Source organism: Anomaloglossus baeobatrachus, chromosome 1 (genome assembly GCF_048569485.1).
Source record: "Anomaloglossus baeobatrachus isolate aAnoBae1 chromosome 1, aAnoBae1.hap1, whole genome shotgun sequence".
Taxonomy (NCBI): Eukaryota; Metazoa; Chordata; class Amphibia; order Anura; family Aromobatidae; genus Anomaloglossus; species Anomaloglossus baeobatrachus.
The window spans coordinates 113,172,432-113,192,368 of record NC_134353.1 but is presented as its reverse complement, the minus strand read 5'-3'; the positions used below and the strand labels follow the sequence as shown (position 1 = coordinate 113,192,368).

Below are 19,937 nucleotides of genomic sequence, written 5' to 3'. Positions count from 1 at the left end.
GATAAAATCAATGTTTTTTCCGCTGAAGAGCTAGCAGTTATACAGAACAAATGAATATGCTGGACTACCTGACAGCACGCCAAGTAGTCCTCTAATGATAATCTCCTGCTAATTAGTCAGTGATTTTATCAAAACTAGACTAAGCAGCCCAGAAAGTATCACATCACTGAAATAAGGATCCCTGCCCCTACATTATGCTGCTCTCAGATTAGGTGGCAAAAACCTGTTGACAGATTCCCTTTAAAAGGCTGTTTGCTCTCAGTGGGGGTTGAACACTACAAAAAAACATAAAAATTAATAAAATAATAATAAAAAATCTTGCTACCTGCCATTACCTCTGCTACTCCATCTCCCACCAATTTCCAGGCTTCCACTTCCTGCAGCCAATCAACGGCCTCTGATCCTGAAAAACAAAACAACAAGAGACTGTTACTTCCGAGTCACGCGCCCTGGCTGCTAAAAAAATTTTTTTTACCCAATATTTGCATTTTTTTTCTTTATAACAAACTTTATTTGATGATAAAGGATATCTACATACATTCAAACTTACATAGTAAATTTTGGTCATTCTACCGCATTCTTGTAACACAAAACCTCCTCATCATCCCTTTTATTTTTTTATTGCTGCAACATTTTTTGATCAATATTATTTTTCCAAAATCTGCAACAGTGTAACTTCCCTACAGATGTTATTCCCTCTAAGTAGCATATTAAAACCTTTCTTTGACCTTCTGTAGCAGTCGCATGGTTCCAATACGTGATACAATTCTATCATTGAATTAAACTCTTTACGACGGCCGCAAGGATTAAAACGGCGGTAGAAGAGGGTACTTATTTCAATCTGCCGTTTTAAAATGGCGGTCAGAAAAAAGTAAATAGCGCCCCCCAGCATCAGAAAATCTCTGGGATTTCAGCTACCGGGGGTAGCTGAGACCCTGGAGATCACGATTCCGGCCGTCTTTTCCAGGCCCCGGCCATGTGATCACCGGTACACACCTTGTAACCATGATGACGTGATAGTAAATGGCGGCACTGGTAAAAAATGGTTTATCTCCCCCCGGCATGATCAAACATGTCAGATGGGAGATAAATCTCCTCCCCTGGTCCCTCGGTGTATTGCCAAAGTACCCCCCAGACCCGCACCCCCTCTCGATAATCCAAGATGTCGGCGCGCACAACCAGCGCGCCTGCCGCATTCATCCTCTTCCTCTGATTTCTGTTGCATGTGCCATGACAGATGAAACCGAAAACTCCTGTGTAGGTAGGTCACCCCCTAGAACTCCCCCGGTGTCCCCGTACCTTGAGCAGCTGCGATCCCCCGCGATCCCTTCTCCTCCTTTTCAAAAGATGTTGGCTGCATGCACCCTGCTTCCTGCATTCAGTGACACTGAACTTGCTGCACTCACACTGCTGTGCTGTGGACCCGGGGAGAGTGGGTGCACCCACCGTCCTCACATGAAGGGTCTTCACTACCAGAAAATGGGGGATCCATTCCCTGAGCGTGCTCCCCATATTATGAAATGATGTTACTGCAGGTCACCCTGCCCTCCGTTGGAGCCGGGCAGTGTGAGTGCAGTATTCTCAGGTCACTGCAGCCACACTTCTCATATGGAGGGTCTGCACTCCCAGAAAATGGGGGAAGCATTCATTGAGTGTACTCCCATATTCTGGAAGGTCCAGAATCGTCGTGGGACCTCTAAAATGGATGGCATCAGACCGGATTTTTTTTTTCTTTTCAATAAATTGGTCAAAGAGGGAATGTGTTGGAGAGTGCTTTTTCAAATAATTTTTTTTTTCTCGTCTATTTTTTTTTATTACTGACTGGGTTGTGATGTCGGGTATCTGATAGACACCGTGACATCACTAACCTCAGGGCTTGATGCCAGGTAAAATTACACAGCTGGTATCAACCCCATATATTACCCCGTTTGCTACCACACCAGGGCAACGGGATGAGCTGGGGCAAAGCACCAGGATTAGCGTATCTAATGGATGCGCCACTTCTTGGGCAGCTCCAGCCTGCTATTTTTAGGCTGGGAAACAAACAACCATGGCTCTTCCCACCCTGGGAATACCAGACCCCATCTGTCAGCTTCACCTTGGCTGGTAATCCAATTTGGAAGGGATATTTATTTATAAATAATTTAAAAAAACAGCGTTGGGTGCCCTCCGTTTTGGATTACCAGCCAAGGGGAAGCTGCCAGCTGTGGTCTGCACGCTGCAGCCGTCTGCTTTACCCTAGCTGGCTACCAAACAAGGAGGGGAACCCACGTCATTTTTATTATTTATTTATTTTTTGGCTAAATACAAGGCTAAGCATCCTTTACTGCCATATGAAAGTCACTAAAGGCTGCCAGCTTAGAATATGCAGGGGGGTGGGACATTATATATGTGTTTGACATCCATCCATCCATTCTAGCTTTTTAGGCTATGTGCCCGCGATTTGGGTTTGCAGCGTCTTGAATGCAGAGTGTTTTTGATGCATCCATAACTCTGCGTTGTACAGTACAAGCGCATTGGAAGGATTTTTAGAAATCCTGTGCCCACTGTGCTTCTTTTCTCCGCAGCATAAACTGACCTGCAGCGTCTCTTCCTGAGCCACAGTATTTCAATTTATTCTGTGTAGACAAGAGTGTTCTCTGCGAGGAGAATTGAGCTAAAGTCCGCAGCAACCCGAACCTGGATCGTGGGCATGGGCAGCTGCACTCTCCTGTCAACAGTCAAATCTCTGCAGGAGGGCTGGCACTGTGTACTAGATGCAGTGTCGCCGGATTGTGGGCACATAGCCTGAAAGTGAGAAATTTGATGCTACAGCAACATTTTTGGGACGTGCATGTGGATTCAAAATGCTTACTATTTTACTGAAGAAAATCCTTCAGGGGTCTAGTTTCCAAAATGGGGTCACTTGAGGTGGTTTTTGCTGTATAGGTACCCTAGGGGCCCTGCAAATGCGACATGGTGCCTGCAATTTATTTCAATTTTTCCAAATTTCAAATTGTTCTCCCTCCATTCCAAGTCCCTACCGTTTGTCCAAACAGATTGTTGACCACATCCCTGCGCTCATAAGAAATTGGATAACAAAGTGTGAGGTCCACTTTTTGGTTTTGTCTCTTGTGAAAGTGAGAAATTTAGTGCTAAAGCAACATTTTGTGAAAAAAAATTGAACATTTTCAATATGGCAACCTAAGGTTATCAAATTCCGTGAAGTACCTGTGGATTCAAAATGCTCACTATACCCTGAATAAAATCCTTGAGGTGTCTAGTTTCTAGAATGGGGTCACTTGTGAGGGAGTTCCACTGTTTAGGCACCTTAGGGGCTCTCCAAATGCGACATGGCATACGCTAATGATTCCAACCAATTTTGCAGTCAAATGGCGCGCCTTCCCTTCGGAGCACTGCCGTGGGTCCAAACAGTTGATTTCCACCATATATGAGGTATCAGTGTACTAAGGAGAAATTGCATAATTAATTTTTTGGTGCATTTTTTACTGTTACCCTTGTGAAAAAAAAGCTGATTGAAGTAACAATTTTGTGTTAAAAATGTATTTTTTTGTATTTTCACAGCTCAACTTTATAAATGTCTGTGAAGCCCCCGCGGGTTCAAAGTTCTCACCAAACATCTAGATAAATTCCTTGAAGGGTCTAGTTTCCAAAATAACTGAATAGGATAACTGAAGTGAGCACTAATATATATATATTATGAGTGCAAGCCAAAAAATACATACTATATATAAGGATAAGGCTGCACATCAAACTTAGATAATGGTATAATGCCTCAAGCATATGGAAAAATATTGGAATATACAATGAAAAATGCTACTTGCTAATTTGAACATGTGAATAATGAATTGCATACCTGCCATGAATATAAGGAAAAAGGAGATATTTAGCAATCGCATTGATCAATGTTACTGAGCCCCAAGACCTCGTCAAGGTATATCTCTATATTGGGGTCCCTAGCTCTGTGACCCTAACTGTGTGTCATCTCATTGCAATTAAAAACTGCTGTGGGTGGAGAGGGGTAACTAAGGACTTTCTTATATAGGAGATGGAAAAAACATGGCCGAAAGGGGCCGAGCTGTGTTCACATTCAGAAAAAAACTACATATAACTGAATAAGATAACTGAAGTGAGCACTAATATATATATATTATGAGTGCAAGCCAAAAAATACATACTATATATAAGGATAAGGCTGCACATCAAACTTAGATAATGGTATAATGCCTCAAGCATATGGAAAAATATTGGAATATACAATGAAAAATGCTACTTGCTAATTAAAACATGTGAATAATGAATTGCATACCTGCCATGAATATAAGGAAAAAGGAGATATTTAGCAATCACATTGATCAATGTAACTGAGCCCCAAGACCTCGTCAAGGTATATCTCTATATTGGGGTCCCTAGCTCAGTTACATTGATCAATGCGATTGCTAAATATCTCCTTTTTCCTTATATTCATGGCAGGTATGCAATTCATTATTCACATGTTCAAATTAGCAAGTAGCATTTTTCATTGTATATTCCAATATTTTTCCAAATGCTTGAGGCATTATACCATTACCTAAGTTTGATGTGCAGCCTTATCCTTATATATAGTATGTATTTTTTGGCTTGCACTCATAATATATATATATTAGTGCTCACTTCAGTTATCCTATTCAGTTATATGTAGTTTTTTTTCTGAATGTGAACACAGCTCCGCCCCTTTCGGCCATGTTTTTTCCATCTCCTATATAAGAAAGTCCTTAGTTATTCCTCTCCACCCACAGCAGTTTTTAATTGCAATGAGATGACACACAGTTAGGGTCACAGAGCTAGGGACCCCAATATAGAGATATACCTTGACGAGGTCTTGGGGCTCAGTTACATTGATCAATGCGATTGCTAAATATCTCCTTTTTCCTTATATTCATGGCAGGTATGCAATTCATTATTCACATGTTCAAATTAGCAAGTAGCATTTTTCATTGTATATTCCAATATTTTTCCAAATGCTTGAGGCATTATACCATTACCTAAGTTTGATGTGCAGCCTTATCCTTATATATAGTATGTATTTTTTGGCTTGCACTCATAATATATATATATTAGTGCTCACTTCAGTTATCCTATTCAGTTATATGTAGTTTTTTTTCTGAATGTGAACACAGCTCCGCCCCTTTCGGCCATGTTTTTTCCATCTCCTATATAAGAAAGTCCTTAGTTATTCCTCTCCACCCACAGCAGTTTTTAATTGCAATGAGATGACACACAGTTAGGGTCACAGAGCTAGGGACCCCAATATAGAGATATACCTTGACGAGGTCTTGGGGCTCAGTTACATTGATCAATGCGATTGCTAAATATCTCCTTTTTCCTTATATTCATGGCAGGTATGCAATTCATTATTCACATGTTCAAATTAGCAAGTAGCATTTTTCATTGTATATTCCAATATTTTTCCATATGCTTGAGGCATTATACCATTATCTAAGTTTGATGTGCAGCCTTATCCTTATATATAGTTTCCAAAATAGTGTCACTTGTGGGAGGTTTCTGCTGTTTAGGTACCTCACGGGCCCTACAAATGCGACATGGTGCCCGCAATCTATTTCAGCCAAATTTGCTTTCCAAAATTCAAATATTGCTCCTTCTGTTCTAGACCATCCCATTTTTCCAAACAGAGGTTTCTGACCACATGTGGGGTATCACCGACCTCAGAAGAAACTGGGTAACAAATTTTGGGTTCCATTTTGTTGTGTTATTTTTTTCTAAAAGTGAATAAATTTGGGCTAGAGCAACATTTTTAGGTAAAATTATAATTTTAATTTATTTTTTTTTTCATTTCACATTGCTTTAATTCCTTTGGAGCACCTGAATGGTTAATAAACTTCATGAATGTGGTTTTGAGTACATTGAGGTGTTCATTTTTTAGAATCGGGTCACTTTGGGGTATTTTCTGTCACCTAGGCCACTCAAAGTCACTTAAAATGTGATGGGGTCCCTAAAAAAACGATATTGCAAATTTTGTTGAAAAAAATGGGAAATTGCTGATGAACTTTGAACCCTTTTAACTTCCTAACCCCCAAAAATTTTGTTTCACAAATTGCGCAGATGTAAAGTAGATAAGTGGGAAATGTTATTTATTAACTATTTTGTGCGACATAACGCTCTGGTTTAAGGGTATAAAAATGAAAAGTTTGAAAATTGCAAAATTTTATATTATTTTTTCACAAATAAAAGCCAAAACTATTGTCCTAAATTTACCGCTATCATGAAGTACAATATGTCACGAAAAAACAATGCCAGAATCACTGGGATTCGTTGAAGCGTTCCAGAGTTTTAACCTGTGAAAGTGGCACTGGTCAGAATTGCAAAAAATACAAAAAAAGACAGTTTGCACTCTGATAATGCTAAAGTATGGAAACCATGAATGTGTGAACATGGACCTGCATTACTGCTAAGGAAAATCTAAGAAAAATGAGATATTTAGCATATATAAATGGCCATTTGTATATCTGCCCAGTTGCCACTTCACGGCATATCTCGTAACCTGTATAGCAGGTTCTTACTCGCCCATACACAGGAAGTTTTTAACCCAGAGAGAGGTGTTAGTATAGTGTAGGTACCCAGTTACGAGATATGCCATGACGTGGCAACTGGGCCGATATACAAATGGCCATTTCTATATGCTAAATATATAATTTTTCTTAGATTTTCCTTAGCAGTAATGCAGGTCCATGTTCACACATTCATGGTTTCCATACTGAGGAATGCAATTTTTTAGGAGTTAGGTCAGACAATTGTTCTTAATTAATTTTTGGATGTTGAATCCAGAAATGATCTCAGTTTTTCTCTATCACGTCAAGTTTTTGAACTATAGGATTTTTGTCTTCTCAAAAATATGTAAACTACTGTACCTAAAAAGTGTTTTTTTTTTTTAAATAGTACAAATATGAACAAAAAATGAAATATATAAGAAATAGGCATGACAAATATGTTATTTAACACTATCATCTTTTTTACAAGGGATATATATATATATATATATATATATATATATAATATGCAAGTATTTAAGGTAAAAATGTACATTTATAGCTTTTTCTGGAGTGTTTAACTTGAGGACAATCATGTTTGATGCTCCAGCAATTGTCAGCCATCATATGTACATCCCATCTACCCTGGTAACGGTCTTCCATAACCTTCAAATCTTGGTGATATCGTTCACTCATCGTTGCTCATCGCTAACAGCACCAAGATTTTCCGGAAAGTTGGCAAGATGGCAATGCAGAAAATGTAGTTTAATACTCATGTTGCAACCAAGCGCTTTGTAGCTCTCCAATAGTTTCTGAACAATTTCTTTGTAATTACTTGCACGTGTATTTCCAAGAAAGTTCTTGACGACGTCTTTGAATGATAACCATTAACCAAGCATTCTTCTCAAGATCTGACATACAGTTAGGTCCAGAAATATTTGGACAGTGACACAAGTTTTGTTATTTTAGCTGTTTACAAAAACATGTTCAGAAATACAATTATATATATAATATGGGCTGAACGTGCACACTCCCAGCTGCAATATGAGAGTTTTCACATCCAAATCGGAGAAAGGGTTTAGGAATCATAGCTCTGTAATGCATAGCCTCCTCTTTTTCAAGGGACCAAAAGTAATTGGACAAGGGACTCTAAGGGCTGCAATTAACTCTGAAGGCGTCTCCCTCGTTAAACTGTAATCAATGAAGTAGTTAAAAGGTCTGGGGTTGATTACAGGTGTGTGGTTTTGCATTTGGAAGCTGTTGCTGTGACCAGACAACATGCGGTCTAAGGAACTCTCAATTGAGGTGAAGCAGAACATCCTGAGGCTGAAAAAAAAGAAAAAATCCATCAGAGAGATAGCAGACATGCTTGGAGTAGCAAAATCAACAGTCGGGTACATTCTGAGAAAAAAGGAATTGACTGGTGAGCTTGGGAACTCAAAAAGGCCTGGGCATCCACGGATGACAACAGTGGTGGATGATCGCCGCATACTTTCTTTGGTGAAGAAGAACCCGTTCACAACATCAACTGAAGTCCAGAACACTCTCAGTGAAGTAGGTGTATCTGTCTCTAAGTCAACAGTAAAGAGAAGACTCCATGAAAGTATATACAAAGGGTTCACATCTAGATGCAAACCATTCATCAATTCCAAAAATAGACAGGCCAGAGTTAAATTTGCTGAAAAACACCTCATGAAGCCAGCTCAGTTCTGGAAAAGTATTCTATGGACAGATGAGACCAAGATCGACCTGTACCAGAATGATGGGAAGAAAAAAGTTTGGAGAAGAAAGGGAACGGCACATGATCCAAGGCACACCACATCCTCTGTAAAACATGGTGGAGGCAACGTGATGGCATGGGCATGCATGGCTTTCAATGGCACTGGGTCACTTGTGTTTATTGATGACATAACCGCAGACAAGAGTAGCCGGATGAATTCTGAAGTGTACCGGGATATACTTTCAGCCCAGATTCAGCCAAATGCCGCAAAGTTGATCGGACGGCGCTTCATAGTACAGATGGACAATGACCCCAAGCATACAGCCAAAGCTACCCAGGAGTTCATGAGTGCAAAAAAGTGGAACATTCTGCAATGGCCAAGTCAATCACCAGATCTTAACCCAATTGAGCATGCATTTCACTTGCTCAAATCCAGACTTAAGACGGAAAGACCCACAAACAAGCAAGACCTGAAGGCTGCGGCTGTAAAGGCCTGGCAAAGCATTAAGAAGGAGGAAACCCAGTGTTTGGTGATGTCCATGGGTTCCAGACTTAAGGCAGTGATTGCCTCTAAAGGATTCGCAACAAAATATTGAAAATAAAAATATTTTGTTTGGGTTTGGTTTATTTGTCCAATTACTTTTGACCTCCTAAAATGTGGAGTGTTTGTAAAGAAATGTGTACAATTCCTACAATTTCTATCAGATATTTTTGTTCAAACCTTCAAATTAAACGTTACAATCTGCACTTGAATTCTGTTGTAGAGGTTTCATTTCAAATCCAATGTAGTGGCATGCAGAGCCCAACTCGCGAAAATTGTGTCACTGTCCAAATATTTCTGGACCTAACTGTAGTCCCGGTGAAATGTTCATCTTTGATGAGCTGTCGAATTTGTGGACCATCAAACACACCAGCCTTGATTTTTTTCAATGGACAGTCCAGAAAGTGCCAACATGATGTACTTAAAACAGTCGCTGTCAGTTGGCAATGCTTTTACAAATTGCTTCATGAGACCTAGTTTTATGTGCAGAGGTGGGAATAGTATATTCTTCCTGTCAACAAGTGGCTGATGTAGAATGTTAGGATCTCCAGGTTTAAGACCAGATCTTGGAGGCCAATTCGACTCAACCCAATGCTTTTCTCGAGCTCTGCTATCCCACATACAGAGAAAGCAGGGATACTAGTACCCACGTTGCTGACCAAGAAGGAAGCAAACCATTTTAAGGTCAACACAGATGATCCAATTGTGTGTGTTATATTTCAATAACTCAATAACTCTCTTTACATCTCCATGTTCTTCACGAAGAGAGACAGAATGCCCAATAGGGACTGCACCAAATAAATTGCCATTGTGTAGAAGGACACACTTAAGACTCCGCTTTGAGCTATCCATAAACAGTCGCCATTCATTTGGATTGTACATTGAAAGCCCTAATTCTTGTAGTAAACCAGGAATATTATGGCAAAACACAAAACCGCTGCCACACCGAAAGTACTGCAAAAATGTACTTTCTCTAGTACGAAAGTATGATACCTTCGCTCCTTGTTCAAGTAACTGTTCTCATTCAGCCTTGATGCTAGTAATTCTGAAGCTTTTTTTGATAAGCCCAATTCACGTGCTAAATCATTTAACTCGTGCTGATCAAATCCCTTACGAACTGAATCCTTGTGAATTTCAAATTCTGCATCATTGCTGTCACTGTGTTCGTCAACATCACTCAGAACTTCTAGAGATGGTAGCTGTTCGAAAACTGGCACTGGAATTTCCGCTGAATAAGGCATTGGTCTGATTGCTGACGGTAGATTTGGATATTCTATTTTACTTTTATTTTTCCTGTTAAATCCTGATGTTTTCACTAAACAGAAGAAACAGTCTGTGGAATGACTTTTTTGCTCTCTCCACACCATGGGGATACCAAATGCCAACTTTTCACGTGTTCCTTTGGTCCACATCCGTAAACTCTCGACACACTGCTTGCACACTATGTGAGGGGCCCATGGCTTATCTTGATCACCGAGTTTTACTTTAAAATATGCAAAATATGCTTGTTTGACAAATGCACTGATGTTTGCCCTTTGAACTGGAATGGTGAAAACACCACAAATATAGCAGAAGGAGTCAGGGTTGTTTAGGCTTTTACGACGAGAGGAAGAAGGAGCAGACATGATCTGACACAAAGGAAATATGTACATAAGTAAATAAAACACTGAGATCGAAAGTTACAAGCTTTGAAAACTAACAAAGAAAAAAATCATAAAAGATATATAAATTACAACTAAGCGCCCAATGTAAAGAGAAAAGCTATCACAAATCCTATTTATTCCTACTATGATACATTTTTTGTGTAAAGATATTGATAATTATGACGTTTTGGGAGCTGCACACACCTCTCACCACACTGTCTCAGTTGTGACTACTATTACAAGTTGCCACGTAGCTCTATATGAGTCGAATTGTACTCAGATAACAAGTCTTATTACAGAAATCAGTGCAATTGTGCTTCTATGGCAGGTAAGTTGAGGAGGAAAAACTTGACGTGAAAGAAAAAAACTGACTACATTTTTGGAATCAGCATGCCAATTTTAGTATAAATCAGCTCAAAAACCTAACTCAACAGACATTTTTTTTTCAAATTGTTCCCCAGTGTTATCAGAGTGCAAACTGTCTTTTTTTGTATTTTATGTCATGTTCAGTTATGCACCTGTTCCCATCTCAGCTTGGTGAGTGCAGTCAGTCTTTTTGTCTAGAATTGCAAAAAATGGCCTGGGCATGAAGTACAAAACTGTCTTCGTCCTGAAGGCGTTAAATAGTTTCTTAGAAATAGTGAAACTTTCAGTTACACTGAATAGGCAGTGGCCAATGATGTCAGAGGACAAGAGCAGCGTGCATCGCACAGTGCTTTGTATACAAGTGCTCAGTGCTGTGTACACCAGTGCCTCTGCTTCCTGTTCTGCCAGAGCCGAGCTGCACAGCACCAGCCGTCAGCCTTGCTGTGATCATGGCTGTATCAGACCGCAGTGAGTATGGACCATCATATAGTGACTTGTGTATGAATATCTTTACATTTGTGTCTTTTATTAGGTGGAATGCCCTACGAGCATAGAACTCGCTGGTGCCGCACCTCATCTATAACATGGGATCCCTTTAGCACATTTACTTTCAGTTGCACCTTCCTGTATTGAGGCTGCAGATTTATGTAAGCGGTTTATTATCAGTAAACCTTCCAGCATAACCTGTTTCACCCATGGGATCGGACAGTGCTTGTTTTTCCAGCTCAAGTTCAATATAAAATAAACAGTATAATAAGTGATTATTCAGTATCGATCTGTTTCTTGGTCAAGATTTGCACTAAGTGGTTGTTGAAGACAGAAATCTGCAGCTTAAAGTGGAAATGTTGTTTTAATTTTTAATTCATAAATCAATAATACACATGAAAATTAACAACTTTGTAATATTTTATCAGACAAATTAGCTTCTTTCTCTGACCTTAATCAGTCATTATCAAAATTACAATTCCCAGGTAAAATCTGTATTCAGTGAATACGGAATATCTAATATGTGGGTTATATGTATAGTTATTCTCGTCCCTGTCTGCTGCCTATGCTTTCTCCCTCCTTCCTCCCCCTGTAATAACAGAGACAGGGGAGGAAGGACAGGCAGGCAGACAGAGGTGGGAATAACTAGCAAAACCCGACCCACCTATTAGATATTCAGTTGCCTCTATCATCAAATAACAGTGCGTTTCACAAACTTTACTTGCCTGTATTTCAGAAACTATACATCCGATATCACAACTAAAGGTATGTATAGAATCAGCATGATAGTGCCAGTATAGCACTGGCTTTAGTTTATATATGAAAATTTTGGTGGCTGGGCCTCTTTAAAAGGAATTTGTCACCAGTATCAGTATAATATATAGAGAGCCCCTGATTCCAATGATGTCACTTACTGGGCTGCTTGCTGTAGATTTTATAAAATCACAGTATTATCACTAGAGGATTAGTAAACTTGCTGCCACGTAGTCCTCTGTATTCAGGACCTCTATGTAACCCCGCCCCCACCAAAGATTGGCAGCTTTCTGCCTATGCACAGTGTACACAGAAAGCTGCCAACCAGTGGTGTTATACAATGGTTATACAAGGCGGAATTATTTTGAGGTCAGAGACCTGCTAGATCTGCAGCAGAGAAAACATTGATTTTATCAAAACTACAGCAAGCAGCTCAGTAAGTGACATCTCTGGGGAAAGGCATGTGTATTTCAGTTTAGTGGAGTTCATTTATGGCTTTTTAGCCTGGCTTTTTGCCAGTGTTGTAAGGTCACTGTTACCCACTATTTGGACACTTGTAAAGGAGACTATATCTAAGGAACAATAAAAAAAATATTGCCAGATTTCAGAAAATATCAGCGTTTACACAAGGCAAAATAATTTATGGCAACCTACAAATCATCTTTAAAGAGTAACTAAGCTTTTGTTGTGATAATTTTTACCAGTGTGGAACGTTATGAAACAATACAAATCAGTCTGTTAGAGGATTTGTCTTCATTTCTGTAAAAAAAAAAAATGTATTTTAGTGGCTTCCAAATCCCTCTTTTTCCACAGTGTCCTTATCTGCATTAATACCAGTATGTACTAATTAGGAGTATAGATGATTGCAGTGAAAGTTTTAGCTCCTCACCATTGTCTCCCTAGGCTAGAGTCACACTTGACTGTCTGACTTGCATCAAACTGCCGCTAACTCTTCTGACATGAGCAGGTCAACTGCATGTATTTCTATTCAGCTGACCCGCTCCTGTCAGGAAAGTAGCCGGCCGGTCCGGGCAGTGTGATGCGATCCTTGTGCGAGTCACACTCAAGTATGACTCCAGCTTAACTCTGGGGATTGTTCTGTTCAGCAGAACTCTCAGATGAGGAATAGACAGGTGCTGCTGACCCTGTCACTGCCATCATCTGCACTCCATATGAGTATATTCCTTTATCAATGCAGCTGAAGGTAGCCAAACAGACTGCGGAAAATCAAGGGTTTGGAGGCCACTTACATGAAAATTTTTTTATGAGAAATAAAGAAAACCTCCTTAATAAAGTAATTTGTACAGTTTCCTAACTTTCCATGCTGTACAAAATTATTAAAAATGATAATGAATGTTTAGTTACTCTTTAAAACATTATCAAAGCTTTTTGAGAAAACCTACAAAATTCGTTGTTGTTTTTTTTTCTCTGTATCTTCTGACTAGTTATATTTATATAATTTACAGAGTGAAACCCAGACTCAAGGTAGAAAATCCCTGCAGCACTATGGATATGGCCTCCATTGTCACCCTGGCTGCTCTCTTCATGCCAGCCTTATGTGATAATTATCCGGTGATTCGGAGTAATGATGTGGTGTATAACTACTCGTACAAGTCACTGAGCAGTGTGCCAACCGATGTGCCCGCCAATACTACTGTACTGGATCTATCACACAATGACATCCCAACACTGGAGGCAAAAGACTTCAGCTACTTGTTGGATCTCCGAGTCCTCGTTGTATCTTATAACCAAATTACTGAGATGGACTCCAATATTTTTGATGCAAACCTTAATCTGGAATATTTGGATTTATCCAACAACCGACTTGAAAACATATCCAACACTTTCCCAGTTCGCCTTTGTCATCTGGACGTTTCTTCCAATAATTTTTCTACGTTGTCGGTTTGTACAGGCTTCACAAATCTTCAGCAACTGGAATATTTAGGTCTCGGAGCAGCGAATATATTAAAATTTGACTTGGAATCAATTTCTCACCTACATTTGCAGCAAGTGTTCCTTGACTTGAAGGGATTAGATAAATATGAAAATTCTAGTCTACTGGTTTTGAATACAAACCTCTTATATCTTTCTTCACTTTCAGATCAAAAAGACCTTTTCAACGTACTTTTTGATGCAGTCAACACTTCAAAAATTTTGGAACTAGACAATTTCGGTAAATGGGTGGAAGGAAGAGTTCCCGATGAATATATTTCGTCAATAATCAATAATTCTCGCGTTTCACATTTAACCTTAAGGAACCTTGGCACACCATGGATTAAGTTAGTCGGGATTCTTCAGAAAATCTGGCATTCATCTCTGGAGAGCTTACACTTGCATAGTCTCACAATTCAGGGGTTGATTTTCCACATTCCGTTTGACTATGTGAACACTTCTATGAAGGAACTTTTAATTGAAGGTGTTGCAATTGAACTGTTTATCTTCAATCAGGGCTCTCTATACGGTCTTTTTTCCGAAATGAACATCAAGAATCTTACGATCAAACATTCCAACTTACTTTTCATGACATGTCCTTCGAAGCTCAGCACCTTTGAGTACATTGACTTTTCCGATAACGCAGTCACAGATGATATTTTTCAGAACTGTTTGACGTTGACTAAGTTAAAAACGTTAAAACTGGCCGGAAACAAGTTACAAAAGCTGTCTAAAGTGAGCCTCATGACGGAGAGTATGTCATCCTTATACTATGTGGACGTTCGTAACAATCCTCTTGATTACAGTGATGAAGACTGTTATTGGTCACCAAGCATAAGAAAGTTAAATATGGCGTCTTGCTCGTTGCCCAACTCTGTATTTCGCTGCTTACCAAAAAATGTCACCATGGTTAATTTGTACAAGAATGATATATCAAATGTACACTTGAAAAAAACTCATTTGATAAATTTAGAACACCTTGATCTTGGATATAACAGACTCTCCGATCTGCCAGATTGCACATTATTCCCCCGTCTTATGACAATGAATGTTGAGTACAACCAGTTCCCCTATCCTTCTACTGAGTCTCTCCAAAACTGCTCTGGAGTGAAACAAATCAACATTGGTAACAACCCGTTTCATTGTTTCTGTGAGTTAAAAAAATTCCTAAATGAGAGAAGAAAGTCCCCAGGTAAATTTATTGGTTGGCCAGATGCCTATGTTTGCGAAAGACCTGATGACTTAAAAGGGGTGAGGTTGAGCGATTTCTACCTGCCTGAGATGTACTGTAATGTCTTCATAATGGTTCCAGTTATCATTGTACCGATAATCATTGGCATTTTTCTAATGTTTGCTTTGTGTAAGTATTTTGATGTACCTTGGTTTTGTAAAATGATCTGGCAATTGTTAAGAACAAAGCAGAGGACTAGGAGATCTAAGAAAGGGTACCAGGAGCTCAAGAAAGACTTTTCCTTCCACGCTTTTATCTCCTATAGTGAAAATGATGCATCTTGGGTGAAGAGTGTTTTGTTGCCCAGCGTTCAGAGCATGAGTGATCTACGTATTTGTCAGCACGAGAGAAACTTTACTCCTGGAAAAAGCATAGTGGAAAACATCATCACCTGCATTGATAATAGCTACAAGTCAGTCTTTGTGTTGTCCCCACACTTTGTTCAGAGCGAATGGTGTCATTACGAATTGTATTTTGCTCAACACAAGCTTTATTCCGAGAACACAGACAACCTTATCCTGATCCTACTGGAACCGATCCCGCAGTACCTTATTCCTTCACGATATTTTAAATTAAAGGCCCTCATGAAACAAAGAACCTATCTGGAATGGCCACAAGAGAAAAGTAAGCATGCTCTATTCTGGGCCAACTTAAGGGCTGCTATCAGCATCAATCTGTCCGAAATAGAACATGAAACCTCTGTTTCGATCCCAAGTGTAAGTACCTAAGGAGGTGGATTCATTTAAATGGTACTGAGCTGCAATACCAGGCTCGGCCTATGGAGAAGGGTGGCACTGTTCCTAAAGAATAAGGGTTTAGCATCTTGAGTTGTCTCTTCAGACTGTGCACTTTGGGCAAGCAACCTAATACAGACTATAATTCTACATGCTATTAGACAATTTTTTCTTTGCTGTCAGCAGATATTAGGTGGTTTCCATTCAATCATTAATAGTACAAGGTAGTTGACGCAGTTTTTATTTAGTTTCACTAAATTGTGATATCAATGGTGAATTTCCTGCGGTCCATCCATACTATACTACAATAAAAGTGTGTGATAAATGCCATGATTCAAGCAATTTATTTATTGATAATTATTTGACCTCATATCAGAAATCCCTCACAGATTCACGTTTTCATATATTTATACTCATAGCAGGGGATCCATATGCGCTATGTGATTGTTTATGTACCAGTTCTAAAACATGAACAATGATGTAATGTAACAAAATGTGTATTGCATCAGTAATAAGTAATCTGCTTGCTCCGCTTTTCCAATTTTTTATTTTCACTGTATTGTGCTCTAACGCGCTATCACACGTAGCTTTTTGCAAACATTTCTCTCTGTCATGGCGTCGTCAGGATCTGTTCAGACTACAGATTCTGACCTCCACCTGATAACTTCTCTGATGTCTGTAATCAGCGCAGGTGTCGACCAACAGATCGGTACTTTATAGGCAGCCTAGCAAGAGTTAATCCCTGCTGGTCTGCATAGAGTCTCCTTGATCACATGTTGTGGGAAAGCCAATCGCATCTGCTCCCCTCCTATGTATGTTGGCTAAATCCTTCGTACTATGCCAGCTATAGTTTATCTTAGCTGGTCTCTTGAGGTGTTGTGATCCAGACTTAAGCTTTGTGCACAGGCTGTGTTTATGTGTTTTTTGGTGCAGTTTTAGTGCAGTTTGTTGCCCAAACCTGAATGTATATCCTTATACCAGCAAAGTCAATGACAATTCTGAAGTGCTTTGCACACGTTGCTTCTTCTTTCTTTGCAATTTTGGGTGTGGAAAAAAGAAGCAGCATGTCAATTGTTGGTGTTTTTTTCCCTACGATTTTTAGCCTTTCCAGTTCAATGATTTCAGTAAAAAAACGCATAGCACAAAAACACACAAAAAACTGCGTATTTCTGCCACAAGGTGACGTTTTATCTGCAACAAAAACTCAGCATCAACACAAAGCCTAACTGGTGGTTGTAGTACTGTTGCTGTGTGCGGTTGTGGAGTTAACCTCTGTTGTCTTTTTGTTGCTACCTTCCTTCTCTTCTTTTTCTCCTGAGTCTCTCATTGTTTATTCCTGTGTTTGCAGTATGTCACAGTTTTGGTTTTACCCTTTCTGTCTAAATCTGTGTATCCATCTCACTCCTGCCCCTCCCTTCCCTGGTGGGAGGGGGAATCAAATTAGCTCTAGTCAGGAGCTTAGCTAGGCACGAGACTTAGGCATCTCTACCATTAGGGGTATCCCTAAAGTTAGGGATAGCCTAGGGATCTCTAGTGTGAGGGATAGCCTAGTATCCCCTGTCCCTCACTTTCCTACAGTCACATCGTGACTGCTACCTAGTGGTTGAAATAGTGGATAAAAAAATGCTTTGTAAATTATTTTTTTTTACTTTTGTCAGCATTTTCTTAAACCTTTACATTTTTATATTACCATTGATGGAGCTTTATGAGGGCCTTTTTTTCTGTGGCAGTGTATCATATTCTTAAGTAACATTTTATGACATATAATTTTTCTTGCATTTTTTGGGGGGAGGTGCGGCCAAAAATAACTGCAGTTCTGGCATCTAGATTTTTTTTTGTTCTTTACAGCATTTACCATAATTTGAAATAATTTTATATTTTTTGTTAAAGAAAATCATATACACTAACACCAAATCCACAGCTATAGCAGGTGCTGGTCATCATATAAGAGCCCTGGGTGTGGTCTTCTTAAAAAATGACACTGAAATATAGAAAGTAAAGTACTACTGCACTGGTTCTAGTTGAATTAGTATAGTAGTGACTGGAAGTATAAAGAACGGGATGACAAGAATCTCTTAATATATGATAATCAGCATCTGTACCTAAAACAACTCTATGGGGTACTTTGCACGTTGCGACATCGCTACTGTGATATCGTCGGTGTCAAATCGAAAGTGACGCACATCCGGCACCAGTAACGACGTTGCAATGTGTATAGCCTAGATGCACCGATAAAGGATCGCAAAAGCATCGTAAATCGGTGATCTGTGTAGTGTCGGACATTTCCATAATGTCGCACCAATAGGAGATATGATATTGTTCCTCGTTCCTGTGGGAGCACACATCGCTGTGTGTGAAGCCGCAGGAGCGAGGAACATCTCCTACCTGCGTCCACCGGCTATACGGAAGGAAGGAGGTGGGCGGGATGTTTACGTCCCACTCATCTCCGACCCTCCGCTTGTATTGGCCGCCTGCCGTGTGACGTCACTGTGACGCCGCACGACCCGCCCCCTTAGGAAGGAGGCGGATCGCCGTCCAGAGCGACGTCGCAGAGCAGGTAAGCGCGTGTGAAGCTGCCGTAGCGATAATGTTCACTACGGCAACTATCACAAGATATCGCATGTGCGACGGGGGCGGGTACTATCGCGCTCGGCATCGCTAGCATCGGCTAGCGATGTCGCAGCGTGCAAAGTACCCCTATGTCTCAGGGTGGGATCAGACAACCATTTTTTCCACATTCGAAAAATTCGGTTTCATTATTCCGATAAGACTCTGATCAGAGTTTGAGTAGAGTGGCATTAGTTTTTCTCAAAGGGTGGAAACACATCTATGCGAGTAAAATCGGTCCGACTGGGCTGAAAAAAACTCGGCTGATTTTAGTTCACGTTAGGTCCGAGTGCAACGCAAGTGCGATGCTTTTTCTGAATAAATTAATGATTTTACTAGCGTGTGTAATGCGTGTGTGATGCGTATTTTTTACTATGTCATCTGCCATTCAGCGCTGCTACATGGCCGCTGACAGCAGACACAGACAGCAATGTAGCAGAGCTTAAGGGCAGATGACAGCAGACACAGACAGAGCCACACTGTCAGAATGAACTCAGGGGAACTTCACCCGACTTCATTGTCATGCTGCGGCTCTGTCTGTGCCGCGTCCTGATTAGCGGTCACCTGTGTAGGATTCACCGGTGACCGCTAATCCCCTGAGTAACTGAAGTTACCAGCCCTCTCTCTTACTCACCGATCCCCGATCCCCAGCACGGCATTCACACTGCTCCGGCAGCTCTTACTATTTTGAAAAAGCCGGCCGCTCATTAAACAATCTCGTATTCCCTGCTTTCCCCGCCCACAGGCGCCTATGATTGGTTGCAGTGAGACACGCTGAGTGACAGGTGTCTCACTGCAACCAATCACAGCAGCTGGTGGGCGGGTCTATACTGTGCAGTGAAATAAATAAATAATTAAAAAAAACGGCGTGCGGTCCCCCCCAATTTTAATACCAGCCAGATACAGCCATACGGCTGAAGGCTGGTATTCTCAGGATGGGGAGCGCCACGTTATGGGGAGCCCCCAGCCTAACAATATCAGTCAGCAGCCGCCCAGAATTGCCACATACATTAGATGCAACAGTTCTGGGACTGTACCCGGCTCTTCCCGATTTGCCCTGGTGCGTTGGCAAATCGGGGTAATAAGGAGTTAATGGCAGCCCATAGCTGCCACTAAATCCTAGATTAATCATGTCAGGCGTCTATGAGACACCCTCCATGATTAATCTGTAAGTTACAGTAAATAAACACACACAACTGAAAAAATCATTTATTAGAAATTAAAAACACTAACAAATTCCCTGGTTCAGCAATTTATTCAGCCCCAAAAAGCCCTCCATGTCCGGCGTAATCCACGGACCTCTGGCGTCGCTTCTAGCTCTGCTGCATTCAGGTGACAGGAGCTGCAGCAGACACCGCCGCTCCGGTCAGCTCCACGCAGCAACGCTGAGGTGAGTA

At 40.4% G+C, this 19,937-nt stretch overlaps 1 protein-coding gene across 2 annotated transcripts in view; it reads left to right on the top strand.

Annotated features, from left to right (window-relative positions):
* The window catches only part of LOC142306674 (toll-like receptor 6), a 64,302-nt gene extending 48,044 nt beyond the window's left edge, over positions 1–16,258 (top strand). For both annotated transcript variants that reach the window (XM_075346960.1, XM_075346961.1), the window contains exon 2: positions 13,503–16,258. In XM_075346960.1, coding sequence (XP_075203075.1) covers positions 13,543–15,927 — 2,385 coding nt within the window. In that variant the 5' untranslated portion in view covers positions 13,503–13,542 and the 3' untranslated portion in view covers positions 15,928–16,258. The remainder of the gene's footprint in view (positions 1–13,502) is intronic.
* The last annotated feature ends 3,679 nt before the right edge of the window (positions 16,259–19,937 follow it).